Source organism: Anolis sagrei, chromosome 7 (assembly GCF_037176765.1).
Source record: "Anolis sagrei isolate rAnoSag1 chromosome 7, rAnoSag1.mat, whole genome shotgun sequence".
NCBI classification, from domain to species: domain Eukaryota; kingdom Metazoa; phylum Chordata; class Lepidosauria; order Squamata; family Dactyloidae; genus Anolis; species Anolis sagrei.
This window is the reverse complement of record NC_090027.1, coordinates 39,478,376-39,496,951: the sequence shown is the minus strand read 5'-3', so window position 1 is coordinate 39,496,951 and position 18,576 is coordinate 39,478,376. Positions and strand designations below refer to the sequence as shown.

Below are 18,576 nucleotides of genomic sequence, written 5' to 3'. Positions count from 1 at the left end.
CCGTGGATGTAGCGTACCTGGATTTCAGTAAGGCCTTCGACAAGGTCCCCCATGACCTTCTGGCAAGGAAACTAGTCCAATGTGGGCTAGGAAAAACTACGGTGAGGTGGATCTGGAATTGGTTAAGTGGACGAACACAGAGAGTGCTCACTAATGCTTCCTCTTCATCTTGGAAAGAAGTGACAAGTGGAGTGCCGCAGGGTTCCGTCCTGGGCCCGGTCCTGTTCAACATCTTTATTAATGACTTAGATGAAGGGCTAGAAGGCATGATCATCAAGTTTGCAGACGACACCAAATTGGGAGGGATAGCCAATAGTCCAGAGGACAGGAGCAGAATTCAAAACGATCTTGACAGATTAGAGAGATGGGCCAAAACTAACAAAATGAAGTTCAACAGTGACAAATGTAAGATACTCCACTTTGGCAGAAAAAATGAAATGCAAAGATACAGAATGGGTGACGCCTGGCTCGAGAGCAGTACGTGTGAAAAAGATCTTGGAGTCCTTGTGGACAACAAGTTAAACATGAGCCAACAATGTGATGTGGCGGCAAAAAAAGCCAATGGGATTTTGGCCTGCATCAATAGGAGCATAGTGTCTAGATCTAAGGAAGTAATGCTACCCCTCTATTCTGCTTTGGTTAGACCACATCTGGAATATTGTGTCCAATTCTGGGCACCACAATTCAAGAGAGATATTGACAAGCTGGAATGTGTCCAGAGGAGGGCGACTAAAATGATCAAGGGTCTGGAGAACAAGCCCTATGAGGAGCGGCTTAGGGAACTGGGCATGTTTAGCCTGAAGAAGAGAAGGCTGAGAGGAGATATGATAGCCATGTATAAATATGTGAGAGGAAGCCACAGGGAGGAGGGAGCAAGCTTGTTTTCTGCTTCCTTGGAGACTAGGACGCGAAACAATGGCTTCAAACTACAAGAGAGGAGATTCCTGACTGTGAGAGCCGTTCAGCAGTGGAACTCTCTGCCCCGGAGTGTGGTGGAGGCTCCTTCTTTGGAAGCTTTTAAGCAGAGGCTGGATGGCCATCTGTCAGGGGTGATTTGAAGGCAATATTCCTGCTTCTTGGCAGGTGGTTGGACTGGATGGCCCATGAGGTCTCTTCCAACTCTTTGATTCTATGATTCTATAAATAAATAAATAAATAAATAAATAAGGTTTAATCCAGCGCTTTTAACTCCAGCCTTGCATTGGTCAAGCCCCAAACGTCGCATGATGTTTTCAACATATAAGTTGAATAGGTAGGGTGAGAGGATACAACTCTGTCACACTCGTTTCCCAATCTTGAACCAGTCTGTTACTGTTCTTACTGTTGCTACTTGGTTGTTATACAGATTCCTCAGGAGACAGAGAACGTGGCTTGGTTCTTGTCGTTCATTTGTTCAGTTGCTTCCGACTCTTGGTGACCTCCTGGACCAGTCCAGGCCAGAGCTCCATGTTGGCCGTCACCACCCCCGGCTCCTTCAAGGTCAAGCCAGTCATTTCAAGAATGCCATCCATCCATCTTGCCCTTGGTTGGCCCCTCTTCCTTTTTCCTTCCATTTCCCCCAGCATAATTGTCTTCTCCAAGCTTTCCTTTCTTCTCATTATGTGGCCAAAGGGCTTCATCTTTACCTCTAATCTCTTTCCCTCCAATGAGAAGTCAGTTTTTATTTCCTGAAGGATGGACTGGTTGGATCTTCTCGCAGTCCTAGGCACTCTCAGACTTTTCCTCCAACACCACAGTTCAAAAGTGTCTCTCTTCCTTCGCTCAGCCTTCCCTAAGGTCCAGCTCTCACATCCATAGATGACTACGGGGAATACCATTGCTTTAACTATGCGGATCTTCGTTGCAAATGTGATGTCTCTACTCTTCACTATTTTATCAAGATGGGTCCTTGCTGTCCTCCCAAGAAATAATTGTCTTCTGGCTACTGATCCAGTTCCGAGCACAATTCAAAGTGCTGGTTTTGACCTACAAAACCCTTTACGGCTCCGGCCCAGCGTACCTGTCCGAATGTATCTCATTCTACGTCCCACCTCGAAGTTTAAGATCTGCGGGGGAGGCCCTGCTCTCGGCCCCACCTCTATCACAAGCGAGACTGGTGGGGACGAGGGACAGGGCCTTCTCGGTGGTGGCCCCTCGCCTGTGGAATGCACTCCCGGGGGAGATTAGGACAGCAACATCCCTCCTTGCTTTCAGAAGGAAGCTAAAAACCTGGATGTGGGACCAGGCCTTCGGGTAAGCTGGCAGATGGACAAAGACAACCAATGACGACCAGAGTAGGAAAGGATAATGACAATGCTAGATGGATTACGGACTATGAATTGGTGAACATTGACCACAAGATGATTTTATTGCTGCTAGTATATTGTTTGACTATTTTAATTAGTTATAATTGTTGATATTATATGGTAAATTTGTGTATTGCATATTGTATTGTATTTTGTGAATTGTTAGGCATCAAATTGTGCCTTTTTGTAAGCTGCCCTGAGTCCCCTCTGGGGGTTGAGAAGGCGGGGTAGAAGCACTCCAAATAAAAATAAATAAATAAATAAATTCTGATTTCCTGGCTGTAGTCTGTGTCTGCAGTTATCTTTGCACCTAGAAATACAAAGTCTGTCACGGCCTCCACGTTTTCTCCTTCTATTTCCCAGTTGTCAATCATTCTTGTTGCCATAATCTTGGTGGTTTTTTTATGTTTAACTGCAACCCAGCCTTTGCGCTTTCTTCTTTCTCCTCAGCTCCTCCTCACTTTCGGCCATCAAAGTGGTATCATCTGCATATCTAAGGTTGTTAATGTTTCTTCCAGCAGTTTTAACCCCACCTTTGCATTCATCAAGCCCTGCACATCCTTGCACGATGTGTTCTGCATACAAGTTGAATGAAATACATGAAATAATGCAACACATTCATTACTTTCATACAACTACTGGTTTCCTACTAGAGGTGTGCTAGTTACCTTTTGTATATAAAGTAAAATTGCTTTTGTTTTCTATGCCAGTGGCAGTTGCAGATTCAGGGACCGGAGACAGAGGGTGGAGTGATTAGGCCAAAGCTCTGAGAGCTCCTGCCTTTGCTGTGGAGTTCCCCAGGGTGCTATCCTTTCGCCCCTGTTATTTAACATCTACGTCTGGCCACTTACTGGACTGGTGCAGAGCTTTGGCATAGAGTGCTACCAGTATGCAGATGATACCCTGGAAGCAGTGATGAGTTGGCTGCGAGCGAGCAGACTAAAAGTGAATCCTGCTAAAACTGGGATACTCTGGCCCGGACAGCTGCCAGAATTAACCCAGTCTCTGCCCGATTTCGATGGGGAAGCTCTGGTTCCGTCTGCCACTGTTAAAAGCCTTGGGGTTGGGTTGGACTCATCGCTAACGATGGAGGCGCAGATCACTGCCATAAGTAAGCAGGCCCTTTTTCATCTTCGCCAGGCAAGGAAATTGGCATCCTACCTTTCGGTAGAAGCATTGGCAACAGTAATCCACGCAACAGTCACCACGAGGTTGGACTATTGCAACACCTTATATGCCAGCCTTCCGAAGTCAACAACCCAGAAGATTTGGATGATCCAAAATGCGGTGGCCAGGCTGCTAGTGGGATCATCTATGCGATCCCATATTACACCGATTCTGCAACAACTGCATTGGCTACCAATAGAACATCGGATCTCTTACAAGATACTGATCCTGACATTTAGAGCTCAAAATGGCCAAGGACCTTTATATCTTAGGGACCGCCTCATTCCTTTTCCCCATCAGCGGTCACCTCGATCCACCCAGGAAAATATCCTCTACATACCGGGCTGAGGGAGGGAGGCACACCTGGAAGCTACAATAATACAATAATACGTGGGGTTGCCTTTGAAGACGGCCCGGAAGCTCCAACTGGTCCAACGTGCGGCAGCCATGATACTAACAGGAGCAGGACGAAGGGAGCACACAACCCCCCTGCTGTACCAGCTCCACTGGCTGCCGATCTGCTACTGGGCTCAATTCAAGGTGCTGGCATTGGCCTATATAGCCCTAAACGCTTCTGGCCCAAGATACCTAACTGACCGCATCTCGGCCTATGAGCCTACGAGGACTTTGAGATCTTCCGGGGAGGCCCTGCTCTCGATCCCGCCTGCGTCACAGGCACGGCTGGCGGGGACGAGAGATAGGGCCTTCTTGGTGGTGGCTCCTCGGCTGTGGAACACCCTTCCTGTGGACATCAGGCTAGCCCCCTCCCTGTTGATTTTCCGCAGGAAGCTAAAGACCTGGCTGTTTAAGAAGGCATTTGATCAAGAAGTGCAATGACTGGAGATTTGACCATAGGAATGGAAAAAAGGAAATGATATCGGATTGTGGGTTTGACGATGAGACGATTTGGAATGTAGTAGAAATTTTGTAGTATTGTTGATGTTTGATAAGATGTTTTTTGATAATGATGATTGTGGATATCTTGTAATTTGCACCTGTTTTTATGTTGTACACCGCAATGAGTCACCCTCGGGCTGAGAATTGCGGTTTGTAAGAGCAGTAAATAAATAAAATAAATAATAAATAAATTGTCGACCTATATTCCAATTCTGTGGAACTCATTGCCTCCATACATTAGAGCAATGTCGGTGTTGCGACCTTTTGTAAAGGCGCTCAAGACTTGGCTGTTTGGTTGTGCATTTAAGTAATCAGATCTAATTTGCCAAATAGTCACTGTTGAATGTTTTTATGTTGAATGTTTTTAGATTGTGTAAATGCTATTTTAGATTGTAAGTCGCTCGGAGCACCTTGGTGGAGAGCGACTAATTAAGAAATAAAGTGAAGTGAAGAATAGCAACTGAGCTTAGTGATCCCTTTGCTTCCTAAAAGCAGCCCACCTTGGTTTCCAAGCCTCAAAATAATTTATCTTTAAAATTACCTACAACATTATGTGTGTATATGAAAACCAAATAGATTTAGCATATTTGTCACCTGAAATAGCAATCATAACCCTTCCTGTCCCGAGCATTTGGGTTAAGCAATAGCCAGCCAAGCTGCAAGATGCATTGTAGATCTCTGCAATTTTGCCCCTCACCATCATGGCCGCCGTGGGTGCGGCTTCGCTGTAATACGCATGCTCCGCCTTATTGCCTCTTAGTACGCATGCGCAGCCACTCCACTAAGGGATAGGAAAGACTCCGTTTGCCATTTGCCCCTCACCATTATGGCCGCCGTGGGTGCGGCTTCGCTGTAAATACGCATGCTCCGCTTTGTTGCCTCTCAGTGAGCATGCGCAGCCACTCCAGTAAGGAATAGAACAGACTCCGTTTGGCCTACCGGCGCTGTTTAAACCCCAAGCCTTTAACAATCTCGCCCCGCCCCTTTTTGAAATACAGTCCAATCACAGCGCCGGTGTTGTAGAAACTGACCAATCGGGAGCAGGGAATGGGGGAAAGGGGCGGAGGGGGCGGAGACAATTGAAAGCCAGCAACCAATCAGAGCGCGTTTTCGCTCAGAAGCGCGTGGCTGTCTTCTTTTCTTTTTTTTTTCTTTTTGTTTAACCCTTTACTTCCTGCTTTTGAGTTCCGACCAATCAGGAAGCGTTTTTCCTCAGGAGCGCGTGGCCTCCTTTTTTTTTCTTTCTGACCCCGCCCACTTCCTCGCGGCGGAGCCAATCAGGGCGCGTTGTGGCGGGAGGCTCGCGCTCGAGGGGAGGGGGAGCAGGGAGGTTGGCGCATGCGCTTTGCTTCTTCCCTCCCTCCCTTCCTTCCTGCCCGCCTCTTTCTCTCTTTACCTCCTTCTTCGTCAGTCAGTCAGTCAGTGAGTGAGTCGGGCGCGTCCCCTCCTTTCCTTGCTTCCCTCACGAAGGAGCCGCCTTCCCCGCCTCAGCCCTGACAGCGGGCCTTCCCCTCCCGCTTCCTCCCTCCCTCTCTCCCTTCCCTTGATGGCGGCCCCGGTGAAGAAGGGCCCCGGCGGGCTGATCGGCCTCATGAAGGACGCCTTCCAGCCCCACCACCACCACCACCTCGGCCCACACCAGCCCAGCACCGTCGACAAGAAGATGGTCGAGAAGTGCTGGAAGCTCATGGACAAAGTGAGGGGAAAGGAAGAGGAAAAGGAAGAGGAAGGGAGGCAGGGAGGGAAGGAGGGGGCGGGCGTGGCCGGGGATCACTCGGGGGGGGGGAGAGGGGGGCTGAGGGGATCATCATCAGATATTTTCTTGACTGAGGGGGTCAGAATAATAATACCTAATAATAATAATAATAATAATAATACCTAATAATACTGTGAAAGGTTCATCATCTTATTACTCTGAAGGGCTCATAATAATAATAATAATACCTAATAATAACACGTTTTATTTAGTTATTACTGTGAGGGGGGGTCATCATCTCATTACTATGAGGGGCTCTTACTAATATCACCAAATAACACATTTTATTTACTTATTACTGTGAGGGTTCATCATTTTATTTCTATGAAGTGCTCATCATAATATTAATAATATCTAATAATATGTTTTATTTATTACTGTGAAGGGTTCATCATCTTATTTCTATGAAGGGCTCATATTATTATTATTATTATTATTATTATTATTATTATGAGCCCTTCATAGAAATAAGATGATGAACCCTTCACAGTAATATCTAAATAAAACATATTATTAGATATTATTATTATTATTATCTAATAATATGTTTTATTTATTACTGTGAAGGGTTCATCATCTCATTATTATGAGGGGCTCTTAATAACACCTAATAATAATGCATCTTATTTACTTATTACTGTGAGGGGGTCATCATCTTATTACTATGAATGCCTCATAATAATAATATCTAATAATATGTTTTATTTACTTATTATTGTGAAGGGTTCATCACATTACTATGAAGGTCTCTTAATAATAATACATAATAATAATACATTTTATTTACTTATTACTGTGAAGAGTTCATCATCTTATGACTATGAAGGTCTCTTAATAATAATACATAATAATAATACATGTTGTTATCACTATTGGGAAGTCATAATAATAATAATACATATTATTTACTTATTACTGTGAAGGGTTAATAATAATACATACAAATAGTACATTTTATTTACTTATTACTGTGAGGAGGGTCATCATATTACTATGAGGGGGTCTTAATAATAATACATAATAATAATACAATTTATTTATTACTGTGAAGGGCTAATAATAATATCTAATAATATGTTTTATTTAGTTATTACTGTGAAGGGGTCATCATCTTATTACTATGATGGGCTCATAATAATGCATTTTATTTACTTACTACTGTGAGGGAGTCATCTTATTACTATGAGGGGCTCTTAATAATACATAGTAATAATAATGCATTTTGTTATTACTATGGGGAAATAATAATAATAATAATAATACATTTTATTTACTTATTACTGTGAAGGGTTAATAATCTTATTACTGTGAGGGGGGGTCATCATATTACTATGAGGGGCTCTTAATAATAATACACAATAATAATACATTTTATTTATTTATTACTCTGAGGGGCTCTTAATAATAACACATAATAATAATACATTTTGCTATTACTATGGGGAAGTCATAATAATAATACATTTTATTTACTTATTTCTGTGAGGGGCTCTTAATAATAATACACAATAATAGTACAATTTATTTAGTTATTACTGTGAAGGGCTAATATTAAAAATATCTAATAAATAATACACAATAATACATTTTTTTATTTATTACTGTGAGGGGGGTCATAATCTTATTACTATGAAGGCCTCATAATAATAATAATAATATCTAATAATATATTTTATTTGCTTATTACTGTGAAGAGTTCATCATCTTATTACTATGAAGGTCTCTTAATAATAATACATAATCATTTTGTTATTACTATGGGGAAGTCATAACAATAATACATTTTATTTACTTATTACTGTGAGGGGCTCTTAATAATAATACATAATCATAATACAATTTATTTACTTATTACTGTGAAGGGTTAATCATCTTATTACTATGAGGGGCTCTTAATAAATAATACACCATAATAATACATTTTATTTATTTATTACCGTGAGGGGGGTCATCATCTTATTACTATGAATGCCTCATAATAATAATATCTAATAATATATTATTACTGTGTAGGGGTCATCATCTTATTACAATGACAGGCTCATAATAATGCTTAATAATACATTTTATTTACTTATTACTGTGAAGAGTTCATCATCTTAGGACTATGAAAGTCTCTTAATAATAATGCATAATAATAATACATTTTGTTATCACTATGGGGAAGTCATAATAATAATAATACATTTTATTTATGTATTACTATGAGGGGCTTTTAATAATAATACACAATAATAATACATTTTATTTATTACTGTGAGGGGCGTCATCATCTTATTACTATGAGGGGCTCTTAATAGTAATACATAATCATAATATAATTTAATAATCTTATTACTATGAAGGTCTCTTGATAATAATACATAATAATAATACATTTTGTTATCACTATGGGGAAATCATAATAATAATACATTTTATTTACTTATTACTGTGAAGGGTTAATAATCTTATTACTATGAGGGGCTCTTAATAATAACACCTAATAATAATGCATTTTATTTATTTATTACTGTGAGGGTTCATCATCTTATTACTATGAGTTGGTTATAATAATACTTATTACTTTGGGGAGGTCATAATAATAATAATACATTTCATTTATTACTGTGAGGGTGTCATAATAATACATTTTATTTACTTATTACTATGAGGGATCATAATAGTCTTATTACAATGAATGGGTTATAATAATACATTTTATTTACTTATTACTGCGAGGGGGTCATCATCTTATTACTATGGAAGGCTCTAATAATATGTTTGATTTACGTATTCCTGTGAAGGGTTCATCATCTTATTACTATGAAGGGCTCATAATAATAATAATAATAATATCTAATAATATATTATATTATACATAGATAAATGCAAACATGTTTTCACTTTGATATATATAGATAGGGTGGGGCTTTGTTTTGGGGGTGTGAGATGATCTTGGGACAAGGCTGGGTTCTATCATGGTATGGTATCATGGATCATCATGGTGTCTTGGTTTTATTTAGGGGATTAGATTGTCTTGGGCTTAAGATGGATGATGTCCTTATGGAGTGGAGCTTCCTTTTAGGGGCTGAGTTTGGGAGATGATCTTGTGGTGAAGCCAAGTATCATTATGAGATGATGAGTTTCATTTTGGAGTTGTTGCTGGGGAGATAGTTCAGGGTCATTAAGGGCCAGGACTGAGGGTTTCCTTTTGGAGTGAAGCCTGGTGTTGTCATGGGATACAATTCTGATGATTCCTTCTACCTGGCTTTCTCCCTGTAGGGACTCTAAGGTAGCAATCAATCACACAATCCAATAACAATTTAAAAGAAGACATAACAAATGTTAGTTGGATATAGTGGTAAAATACAGTTGAAATAGAATAAATACATCCAATTTTACATTTGAATCACTCTATCCCCTTCCCCGAAATGCTTGCTGGCCCACAAATGTCTTTACCTCACAGGCTTGTAGATATGGTCCTTCAATTAACCTGGTCCTAAGTGGATAGATCATCCTGGAGTGGATGCTTCATTTTGTGTGAGAGGTTGGGAGAGTATCTTGAAGTGAGGCTGGTTGTTGTCATAAGGGGAGGCAACAATAGGATGGAGGTTTATTCTGTAGTTGGGAATTCCTCTTCTGGATGAAGCTGGGTGTGATTGTTGGATGGGCTGTCATTGTAAGGTGAGGGCATCTTGGAAGTGGGTTCGTTTTGTGGGGATTAAGGATCCTATGGGATCCTCATAGGGTAGTCATTCTGGAGTGAGTGCTTCATTTTGAGTTCAGGAGATTGTCCTGGGGTAAAGCTGGGTGTTATTATGGGATCAGGGTTCATTATGGGGTGGGGGGAATCTTGAAAGAGGGGTCATTTGGGGGGCAAGGCTGTAAGACTATCTTGGGGTGAAGCTGTGGCATTATAGGTCGAAGGGATCATTTTGGGGGTTAGTCTTGGTTTTTTCTTTTGGGATGGCATTATGGGATGAGGGGATAATTATGAAGTGGGAGCATTCTGGAGTAGAGGGTAGAGTTGGGAGATTATTTTAGGGTGAAGTTTGGTGTCATAGGTTGAGGGATTCATCATAGGGCAGGTGCTTCACTTGGGGTTGAAGCTGGGGGTTATCTTCAAGTGAGGCTGAGTGTCATGGGGTGAGGGGATCCTTTCGGGGTGGGAACATTCTGGGGTGAGTTCTTCATTTTGGGGATGAGGTTGGGAGATTATTTTGGGAGGAGTCTAGGGTCATTGTGGGATTATAGGATCATTAGGGAAGGGGTTCATTGTTGAGGTGAGGTTGGGGGTCATTAAGTGTCATTGCCTCTTTTAGGGTGAGATTATCTTGGGGTTAAAATGAATATTATGAGTTGAGGGGATCATTATGGTGGATGGTTGATTCGTGGGAGGAGGTGGGAAGATTATCTTGGGGCGAGGCTGGACATTCTTATGGAGTTAGGAGTTCATTATGAGATGGGTGCTTCGCTTTGAGGGTCAGGTTGGGAGCTTATAATATTATTAACTTTATTTTTGTACCCCTCCTCCATCTCCCCGAAGGGACTCGGGGCGGCTTGTCCCTGATCAACATATTTAAAAGTCAACACATTAAAATACACAACAACAGCATAAAACAAAATAAAACAACATTATAACAAAATATAAAAGCAGGCATCGAACCATCCAATGAACAATAATAATCAGTTTCTGGTCATGGGAGGGTGGACTGTGAGGATAGGGCTGGTGGATAAAGTGCATAAGCCATAGCTTTTCTTGGGGTGAAGCTGGGTGTCATAGTTTGAGAGGGTCATCATGGAGTAGGGGCTTCCATTTAGAGGTGAGTTTGGGAGATTATTTTGGGTTGAGTCTGATTGTTGTCTTAGGGTGAAACAGTCGTCATGAGGTGAAAAGGAGATCCAGGAGTTGGGGATTCATTGTGTGGATAGGTCTGGATGTTATTTCCGGATTGAGGGAGGGGTCATTGTAAGGTGAGGGCATCCTGGAAGGGATTCATTTAAGGGGGGAGATTGGGAAATTACTTTGTACTGAGGATTGTTTTCATTATGGGAGGAGGGGATTATTATGGGGTTGTGGCATTCTGGAGTGAGCACATTATTTGTAGCACAAAGTTGGGAGATTATTTTGAAGTGAGATTGGTTGTTGTCCTAAGTGGAGGCGGTTATCTTGAGGGCAGGGATATACTGGAGTTGGAGGTTCATTTTGTGAATAAGGCTGGGTGAGGGATCATTATAAAGTAGGGGACACCTTGGAAAGGAGTCTATTGTAGTGGACATCCTTTTGAGTGTGAGGTTGAAGGTTCACCCATTAGGAATGAGATGGGTGGTTATGGTTGAGTGAGGCAGGGTTCTCCAGGGAGTAAAGAGGGGGTTGTCAGGAAAGGAAGGATATGATTACCCAGTGACAGGCCTTCCCATCATTTCCACTTATTATTTGGTGGTGGGATTACTCATCATACAATCCTATGTTCATCAGAGCAACCCCCCCCCCCCGCCCAATGGAAGAACTGAGGCTTGAATTGGGGAAGTTGTGCTTAAATTCTTGTAGCTTTGGCCGGTGTCCGAAAGAGTCCAAAACTGGAAGCAGTTGATGTCCACAAATGCGCTTACTTTCCTTGTTCCTTTTCTTGTAAAATGTTGGGAAATCTGAGGGCAATGAGAAATGAGAGGTGGCTAAATAAGAAGTGGGGGTAGCTCACTGTTTACTTAGTTATAGTCATTATTCTTTTTGTGTTTATGTGTGTAAATGTTCTAATATTTACTGGTTATGCTCCACAAAGAATGAAAGTACACATTCGCCTTCTACTCCATAGAGTGTGAGCTTGTCCATCAGATTTTTAACAATTTTATATTACTCTTCATGTCGATTAAGTACTCCAAAAGTAATAATAACCTTGTCAATAGCCCTTGCATCAGTTGTTAAATGGGGAATCAACATGTCAAGTAATGCCACTACTCAGTGAGTACACAGTAGTTACAATTAACAAAAGGATTCAAGCTAGAATATTGCAATATTGATATGAATGTTGAAGTTAACAACCTGTGTAATGGATTTTATTGCTGTACTTTGAAAAGGAGAAGTGGACATGAACTGGTGTTTATCAGTGGAGCTCTGACATTAAGATAAGTGAAATAGAAGGGCCTAGCTTTCTTGTGTTGGCACTACAAGTGAAAAAACGGATGTGTTTAGCATATACTGGTGGGTTTAATGTTCTAATAGCAAGTGAAAGGCAGTAGTTGCCACACTACAGTTGAAGTGTTTTTTAAATGACATGCAGATAAGTGTATAAAGTCATTAGCATGCATTGACTTTCTGGAAAGAGATGGAGGCAACATTTGCATCTCTGCCTTGAGAAGAGAACCTTCCTAATTTGCATGTTCGAGAAAACAAGAGTGAGGTGGGAGAAAAGTCTAGATTGGTAGAAAAAAAAATTATCGTGTCATCTGCAACCAGAACATTGTATTACATTTCTAACAGAACAAAACAAACAAACAGATTTTAAAAAACCACAAATTTTGCAAACTTGGTAGCTGATTAAATGTCCTTTGACCAGTATCTGGCCACTTGGAGTGCCTCTGGTGTTGCCGCAAGAAGATCCTCCATCGTGCATGTGGCAGGGCTCAGGTTGCATTGCAGCAGGTGGTCAGTGGTTTGCTCTTCTCCACACTCGCATGTCGTGGATTCAACTTTGTAGCCCCATTTCTTAAGATTGGCTCTGAATCTCATGGTGCCAGAGCGCAGTCTGTTCACGCCTTCCAAGTCGCCCAGTCTTCTGTGTGCCCAGCAGGGAGTCTCTCATCTGGTGTCACCCACGGATTGAGGTGCTGTTTGAGCCTGCCACTTTTGAACTCTCGCTTGCTGAGGTGTTCCAGCGAGTGTCTCTGTAGATCTAAGAAAACTATTTATTGATTTAAGTCATTGACGTGCTGGCTGATACCCAAACAGGGGATGAGCTGAAGATGTCTCTGCCTTGGTCCTTTCACTATTGGCTACTACTTCCTGGCGGATGTCAGGTGGTGCAATACCGGCTAAGCAGTGTAATTTCTCCAGTGGTGTAGGGCACAGACACCCTGTGATAATGCGGCATGTCTCATTAAGAGCCACATCCACTGTTTTAGTGTGGTGAGATGTGTTCCACACTGGGCATGCGTACTCAGCAGCAGAGTAGCATAGCGCAAGGGCGGATGTCTTCACTGCTTCGATCCAGAAGTAACCAGAGACGGTAGAAAAAAATAAGTCACTACCATAGTTCAGGAAACAGAGGGCTTGTTCACAAGTTATATGCTGCATGAGAATCAGACAATCAGGTATACATATTTCTAATCTATATAAATAAAAATGTAATGTTCGTTTGTGGGATTAACATAACTCAAAAACCACTGGACGAACTGACACAAAATTTGGACACAAGACACCTATCAGGCCAACAAGTGACCATCACTCATAAAAACACTGAAAAACACAGTGGAAGGGACTTAAAAAACCAAAGAAAGCAAAAAGATGCTACAGCGCAAAGTGACTCCCTCTGTCAAACAAAACTCAAAATAGCATATCCAAACTCTCTTCCAGACTACAGCTCCCAGCATCCTCTAAGCCAGGCCCTTTAGGAGAATAGGATGATCCAAATGCACTGCTTCCAAGCTGCAAGCTTTCTACTGCTTGGATTTCTTTGAGAGCATCCCAATCCCTGCATATTTCCAAATTCCTATTCATGGACTGCAACTCCCAGCAATCCTCCAGACAGATAAGATAGATAGATTAGATAGAGATAGATAGGTAGGTAGATAGATTGACCAGGAGGACTGCTGAGAGTTGCAGTCCAAGAATAGGTAGAGAAGGAAGAAAGGGAGAGAAAGGGGAAGAGAAAGAAAGGGGGGGGGGGGAAGAGGAAGAGAAGGAAGGAAGGAAGGAGAAAGAAAGAAAGAAAGAAAGAAAGAAAGAAAGAAAGAAGGAGAGGAAGAGGGGGGGAAGTTTGGCCACAGCTAGTAGAACATAAAATGAATAAGGGGAAGGGGCTTTTCCTTTCCATACTAGAAATTGGGATTAGCCAGTGAAGATTTAGAACAGATGAAAAGAAGTATTTTGTGAGAAAACAGATAGTGAGAGGATGTACCCTTCTGTAGAATATGGCCACCAACTTGGATGGCTGTTAGAGGCCAGGGCACCAAAGTCCACTGGGAGATTGTGCTCCTTCCCTTTCAGGAGCACAATCTTTGCATGGGGCAATCTGGCCAAGCAAGGAACAGCTGCAAAGAGCTTCCTGCACACACATGTCCTGCCCCCAGAAATATCTGTGCTCCCACTTCCTGAATTTGCTTGCTTTCCTCTTTCCTTTTGTGTCATTTTGTTTATTAGGCGTGGCTGTGTCAGCCGGGACTGTCGTATTTGTGCAGTGCTTAAAATACTAATAAATGCTTAGATACCAGATATGAGACAAATTTATGTTTGTGTTAATCACCACAGCGGCTGCACACTGCTACCATAATCAGCGACACCATTCATCTCGATACCCGTTGCTATTGAATGATAGTCGAGGAGAGCCATTGCTGTCATGATTGCATTTTGCAAAGACTGCTGTGGCAAACAGGATACTACTCTAGATATGCTGATGGTCTGATTCAGCGAGGCCCTTCCTATAAGTTGGCTGAAAAATATGACATCCTTGCAAATATCATGAGACAATTTTGAGCACAACATGCAAATTGAGAAGGTTATCTTCCCAAGGGGTGAAGCCAGTGGAAATAGCAGGCATATGTTGGATTGTTCTGTAGATAAATTTAACAATATATATGTCTTGATTTTGTGTATTACAATAGGTGGGAATTCTGGTGCAAAATAAATGTATTTGGCATCTTGCTATGAATGCATGCATGTGTAAATAACATTTTCTGATGGGGTTTTCATGCACAACGGTGTCTGCTGACCTAGACTGCAGGGGTTTCTTTAACAGTGAAAATGATTGTCACCACAGCTGCTTTTGCATAGCTTTATAAAAATGGGAAGTGTGACTGGCAGGCGGATGATTCCTGTTGCCAGCGGAGTTCTTCCATCAAGCTGAGATGACCAAGAGACGATGTTGTTAACCCCAAATATGGTATATTTCAGGCTTATATCCACCAGCACAATGAGCAGGCATTTGAGCATTTCATGTTTGAAAGGAAGACATTTTTGTGGGTTCTGGGATCCCCAGCTCCTAGGAAAGAAACATCAAAAGGAGAACAGAGACGTGGAGGCCATGTTTACACCATAAATAAACTGTAGTCTGGTTTTCATCCAGTTCAGCTGTCATAGCTTCGAGGGAAGTCTGGGAAGTGTAGTTCTGGCAGATTAAATGAAATTTGTTTAAAAGTTTCCAGTATCCTTCCAGAATTTATGACAGAGGCTTGAGTCTGACCTGAATCTATCCTGTCACAAACAAAATATAAGTAGGATGGGCAAACCTTCAATTTATATTTCCTAGGAGCCTTTGGTGTCTTAGTGGGTTAAACCCTTTTGTGGTAGGACTGAAGACCAACAGGTAATGGTTTGAATCCGGGGAGAATGCAGATGAGCTCCCTCTGTCAGCTCCAGCTCCCCATGTGGGGGCATGAGAGAAGCCTCCCAAAAGGATGGTAAAACATCAAAACATCTGGGCATCCCCTGGGCAACGTCCTTGCAGACAGCCAATTATCTCACACCAGAAGCGACTTGCAGTTTCTCAAGTTGCTCCTGACATGAATTTTCCCCCCTACTAATGGATTTGTGTGACAGCCCTAAAAGTAGCTATTCTAGTTATATTCTATATGGTTGTGCTTTCTCCCTCTTTGCTTTAGTCTTTGTTTGAAATGCTAGAGAAATTAAGGTTACATTGGATTCTTACATTTTTTAGGCTGAAGTAAATTTTAATTAATGTTATTCATATATTACTGTCAAAATACAAATTGGGAAGTATGTCAGATTTTGACATTCAGATTCTCACTTGTCAATGTACAAATTGCATCCCTCCATTCTTGTTTTCATTGTAGGGGCTTTAAGCTTGAAGGAGGCCCATTCCTGTTCCCTCCTCTTTTATTTTGGTCTGCTTGCCTCTAAATCTGCTGTGAATGTTAATGGAGATAGTTGGTGTCTCTGCCTTTGTTTTTCCATGCTTATATTGGGGGAATTGTGGGACATAGAATGGTGGGTTCTTGATCATAACTTTTGTTCAAACCACTTGATAATAGGCCAGTTCCATAGGCTCAGTAGATCCAATAGTACAGCATATCTTATATCTTGAAATTTTGTGTTGATAAAGCTTGTTGGGAGAGTAAAAAAATCATTATCTTAATTTAGTCTGTAAACACCCTACATATTTTCCTGAGCTCATATAAGAGGAACTGGTTTCCTTGTCATCTCCATGCTAACTCTCCTCTGATGTGCAGCAATTAAAGCACAAGCTTTTAATGGCATGACATATGATGTGACAATTTGTTTTTCATTATTTTGGCTGGAGGTGACACATTTGAACTTCAGAACACTGTTAGTGATTAGGAGTTGACAAGTGAATTGCAGTCAAGTTGAGCAGAAGTTTGCACAGCGTTTGAGGAACTGGATGTAGAAAGACTCGGAAGTTTTGTAACTGAAGGATATGGAAAATGTAGCTACATCATTAATGGCCTGCATTAGAGTAGTGACCTTTGTGCTTGAACAGCACAGTTGTGTAGCAAGCTTTTGATGCTGACCTTTTAAATATCTTTGCAGGCTACACACCCAGGTAACATAACCATAAATCACAAGTTTGCATGCTTATTGATGCTTAACTTCTGTTTGAAGAGAGAACTCTATAAATTACTGCATCCCCTTCATATAGATAACGTATAAAAAAGAAAAGGTGTGGAGCCAAGGTAATACCTGGGGAAAGATGGACACTTTTACCTACTTGCATATTACCCACTTTTTGTGGTGTGACAAGTAGAAGCTTACATTATATGTGTGGAAATGGGCAGAGAAAGCCAAAGGTAATATAGATTTGAAAGATGAAATTTTGGTCATGTCAGGAGCGACCTGAGAAACTGCAAGTCGCTTCTGGTGTGAGAGAATGGCAGTCTGCAAGGACGTTGCCCAGGGGATGCCCGGATGATTTGATGTTTTTATCATCCTTGTGGATGGTTTCTCTTATGTCCCGGCATGAGGAGCTGGAGCTGATAGAGGGAGCTCATCCACCTCTCCCCGGATTCGAACCTGCAACCTGTCGGTCTTCAGTCCTGCCGGCACAAAGGTTCAACCTACTGTGCCACTTGAAAGATAAGAAAACCTAATCAAGAAGGTTCACCATCTCAGCACATTTAATATATTTTTGGTGATATGAGCCTACAAAACTTCATACTAGATAAATTAGGTTTTGATTAAATTCATGTCTGACTTTCTTCTGACATAAGAGTTGCAAAAGTTCTTATACGTTTTCTGCTGTAGGTTAAAAGTAGGCCGCTAACATTACGTTATGGTTTGCACATGGGTTCTTGTTCTTGTTTCGCTCATTGTGTCTTATTAAGCTTTAATTTCCTTGCAGTCGTGCAGAAATGAAGAAGTGGCCAAATGACACTTTTTCATCTTGACGTTTTTCTGCCTTGTACCTCTGACACAAAATCAGTTTTACTGTTTCCTCTTTTCTGATTTTATGTCAGAATAAAACATAGTGGGTTTTTGTATACATTAAAACAACTCACATTTCAAAACTATTCAACAGTCATTTGAAGTGTGGATTGTCTTAGTGTATACAAAATATATTTTAAGCTAATGAGAAAATAGGCATGTTCTATTTCCTTCACATTGTTCCCATTTTAAACATAAAGATGTCGGGATTATCAACTTCATGTCAATCTTTCCTTCTTGTGTCTTTCTCCTTAATGATCAAAGACCTGCATTGAACATTTTGGGAAGGGAGAAGTTGACAGGTTTTTTTAAAAAAAAATGAGAAATACTCATGCTAGAGGATTTGATGTAGTCACATAGTACTTGCCTAATTGATACGGTAAATACATCCAGACTTGATGTGATGCCTGTTCTCTCTTTTGAAGTCATTGTCCTTTATCAGTAGTCTATTAAGGAACCAAAGAGGGAGAATGAATGCAGTGTGTGCTAATTTTCTGGTACACTGCTGATTTCTCAAAGCCGTGAAAATTGTTTTTGGCACTACTGGCATTTTGCAAGTACACATAAAAGGAACCCAACAGAAGACAAATATTTTTGTGCCCCTCAGGGCAAGTTTGGAGGTAACAGTCACCCACAAGGAGGGGTCTGGAAAACTTAATTCTGATTTGAGTTAACCACATTGAACCCAGATAAATTGGTTCATTTTGGTTGGAGTTAGCAGAAATAATCCACCATCAAACCATACTTTATGAATTTAGCTTTTCCCAGCAATAGATGACAGCAAACTTAAAAGTAGGAATAGGTAACTTGTGTGTGCCCAAAAGGTGTTGCTCTGCAAGTCCCATTATACATTATGGTTGGCTGTGCTGGTTAAT

The 18,576-nt window shown here is 41.3% G+C and overlaps 2 protein-coding genes across 5 annotated transcripts in view; one reads left to right on the top strand and one right to left on the bottom strand.

Moving 5' to 3' along the window:
- DRC12 (dynein regulatory complex subunit 12 homolog) overlaps window positions 1-5,821 on the bottom strand; it is a 28,272-nt gene extending 22,451 nt beyond the window's left edge. Inside the window, exon 1 of one of the 4 annotated variants that reach the window (XM_067470786.1) lies at window positions 5,746-5,821. Coding sequence is in view for 2 of the 4 variants with exons in the window: in XM_067470783.1 (XP_067326884.1) it covers window positions 5,172-5,213 (42 nt within the window). In the remaining 2 variants the exon portion in view is untranslated. The other 3 variants (XM_067470783.1, XM_067470784.1, XM_067470785.1) reach the window with 3 other exon arrangements.
- CBL (Cbl proto-oncogene) overlaps window positions 5,700-18,576 on the top strand; it is a 71,279-nt gene continuing 58,402 nt past the window's right edge. Inside the window, exon 1 of the mRNA XM_060786953.2 lies at window positions 5,700-6,045. Within this exon, the coding sequence (XP_060642936.2) occupies window positions 5,896-6,045 (150 nt within the window). The 5' untranslated portion in view covers window positions 5,700-5,895. The remainder of the gene's footprint in view (window positions 6,046-18,576) is intronic.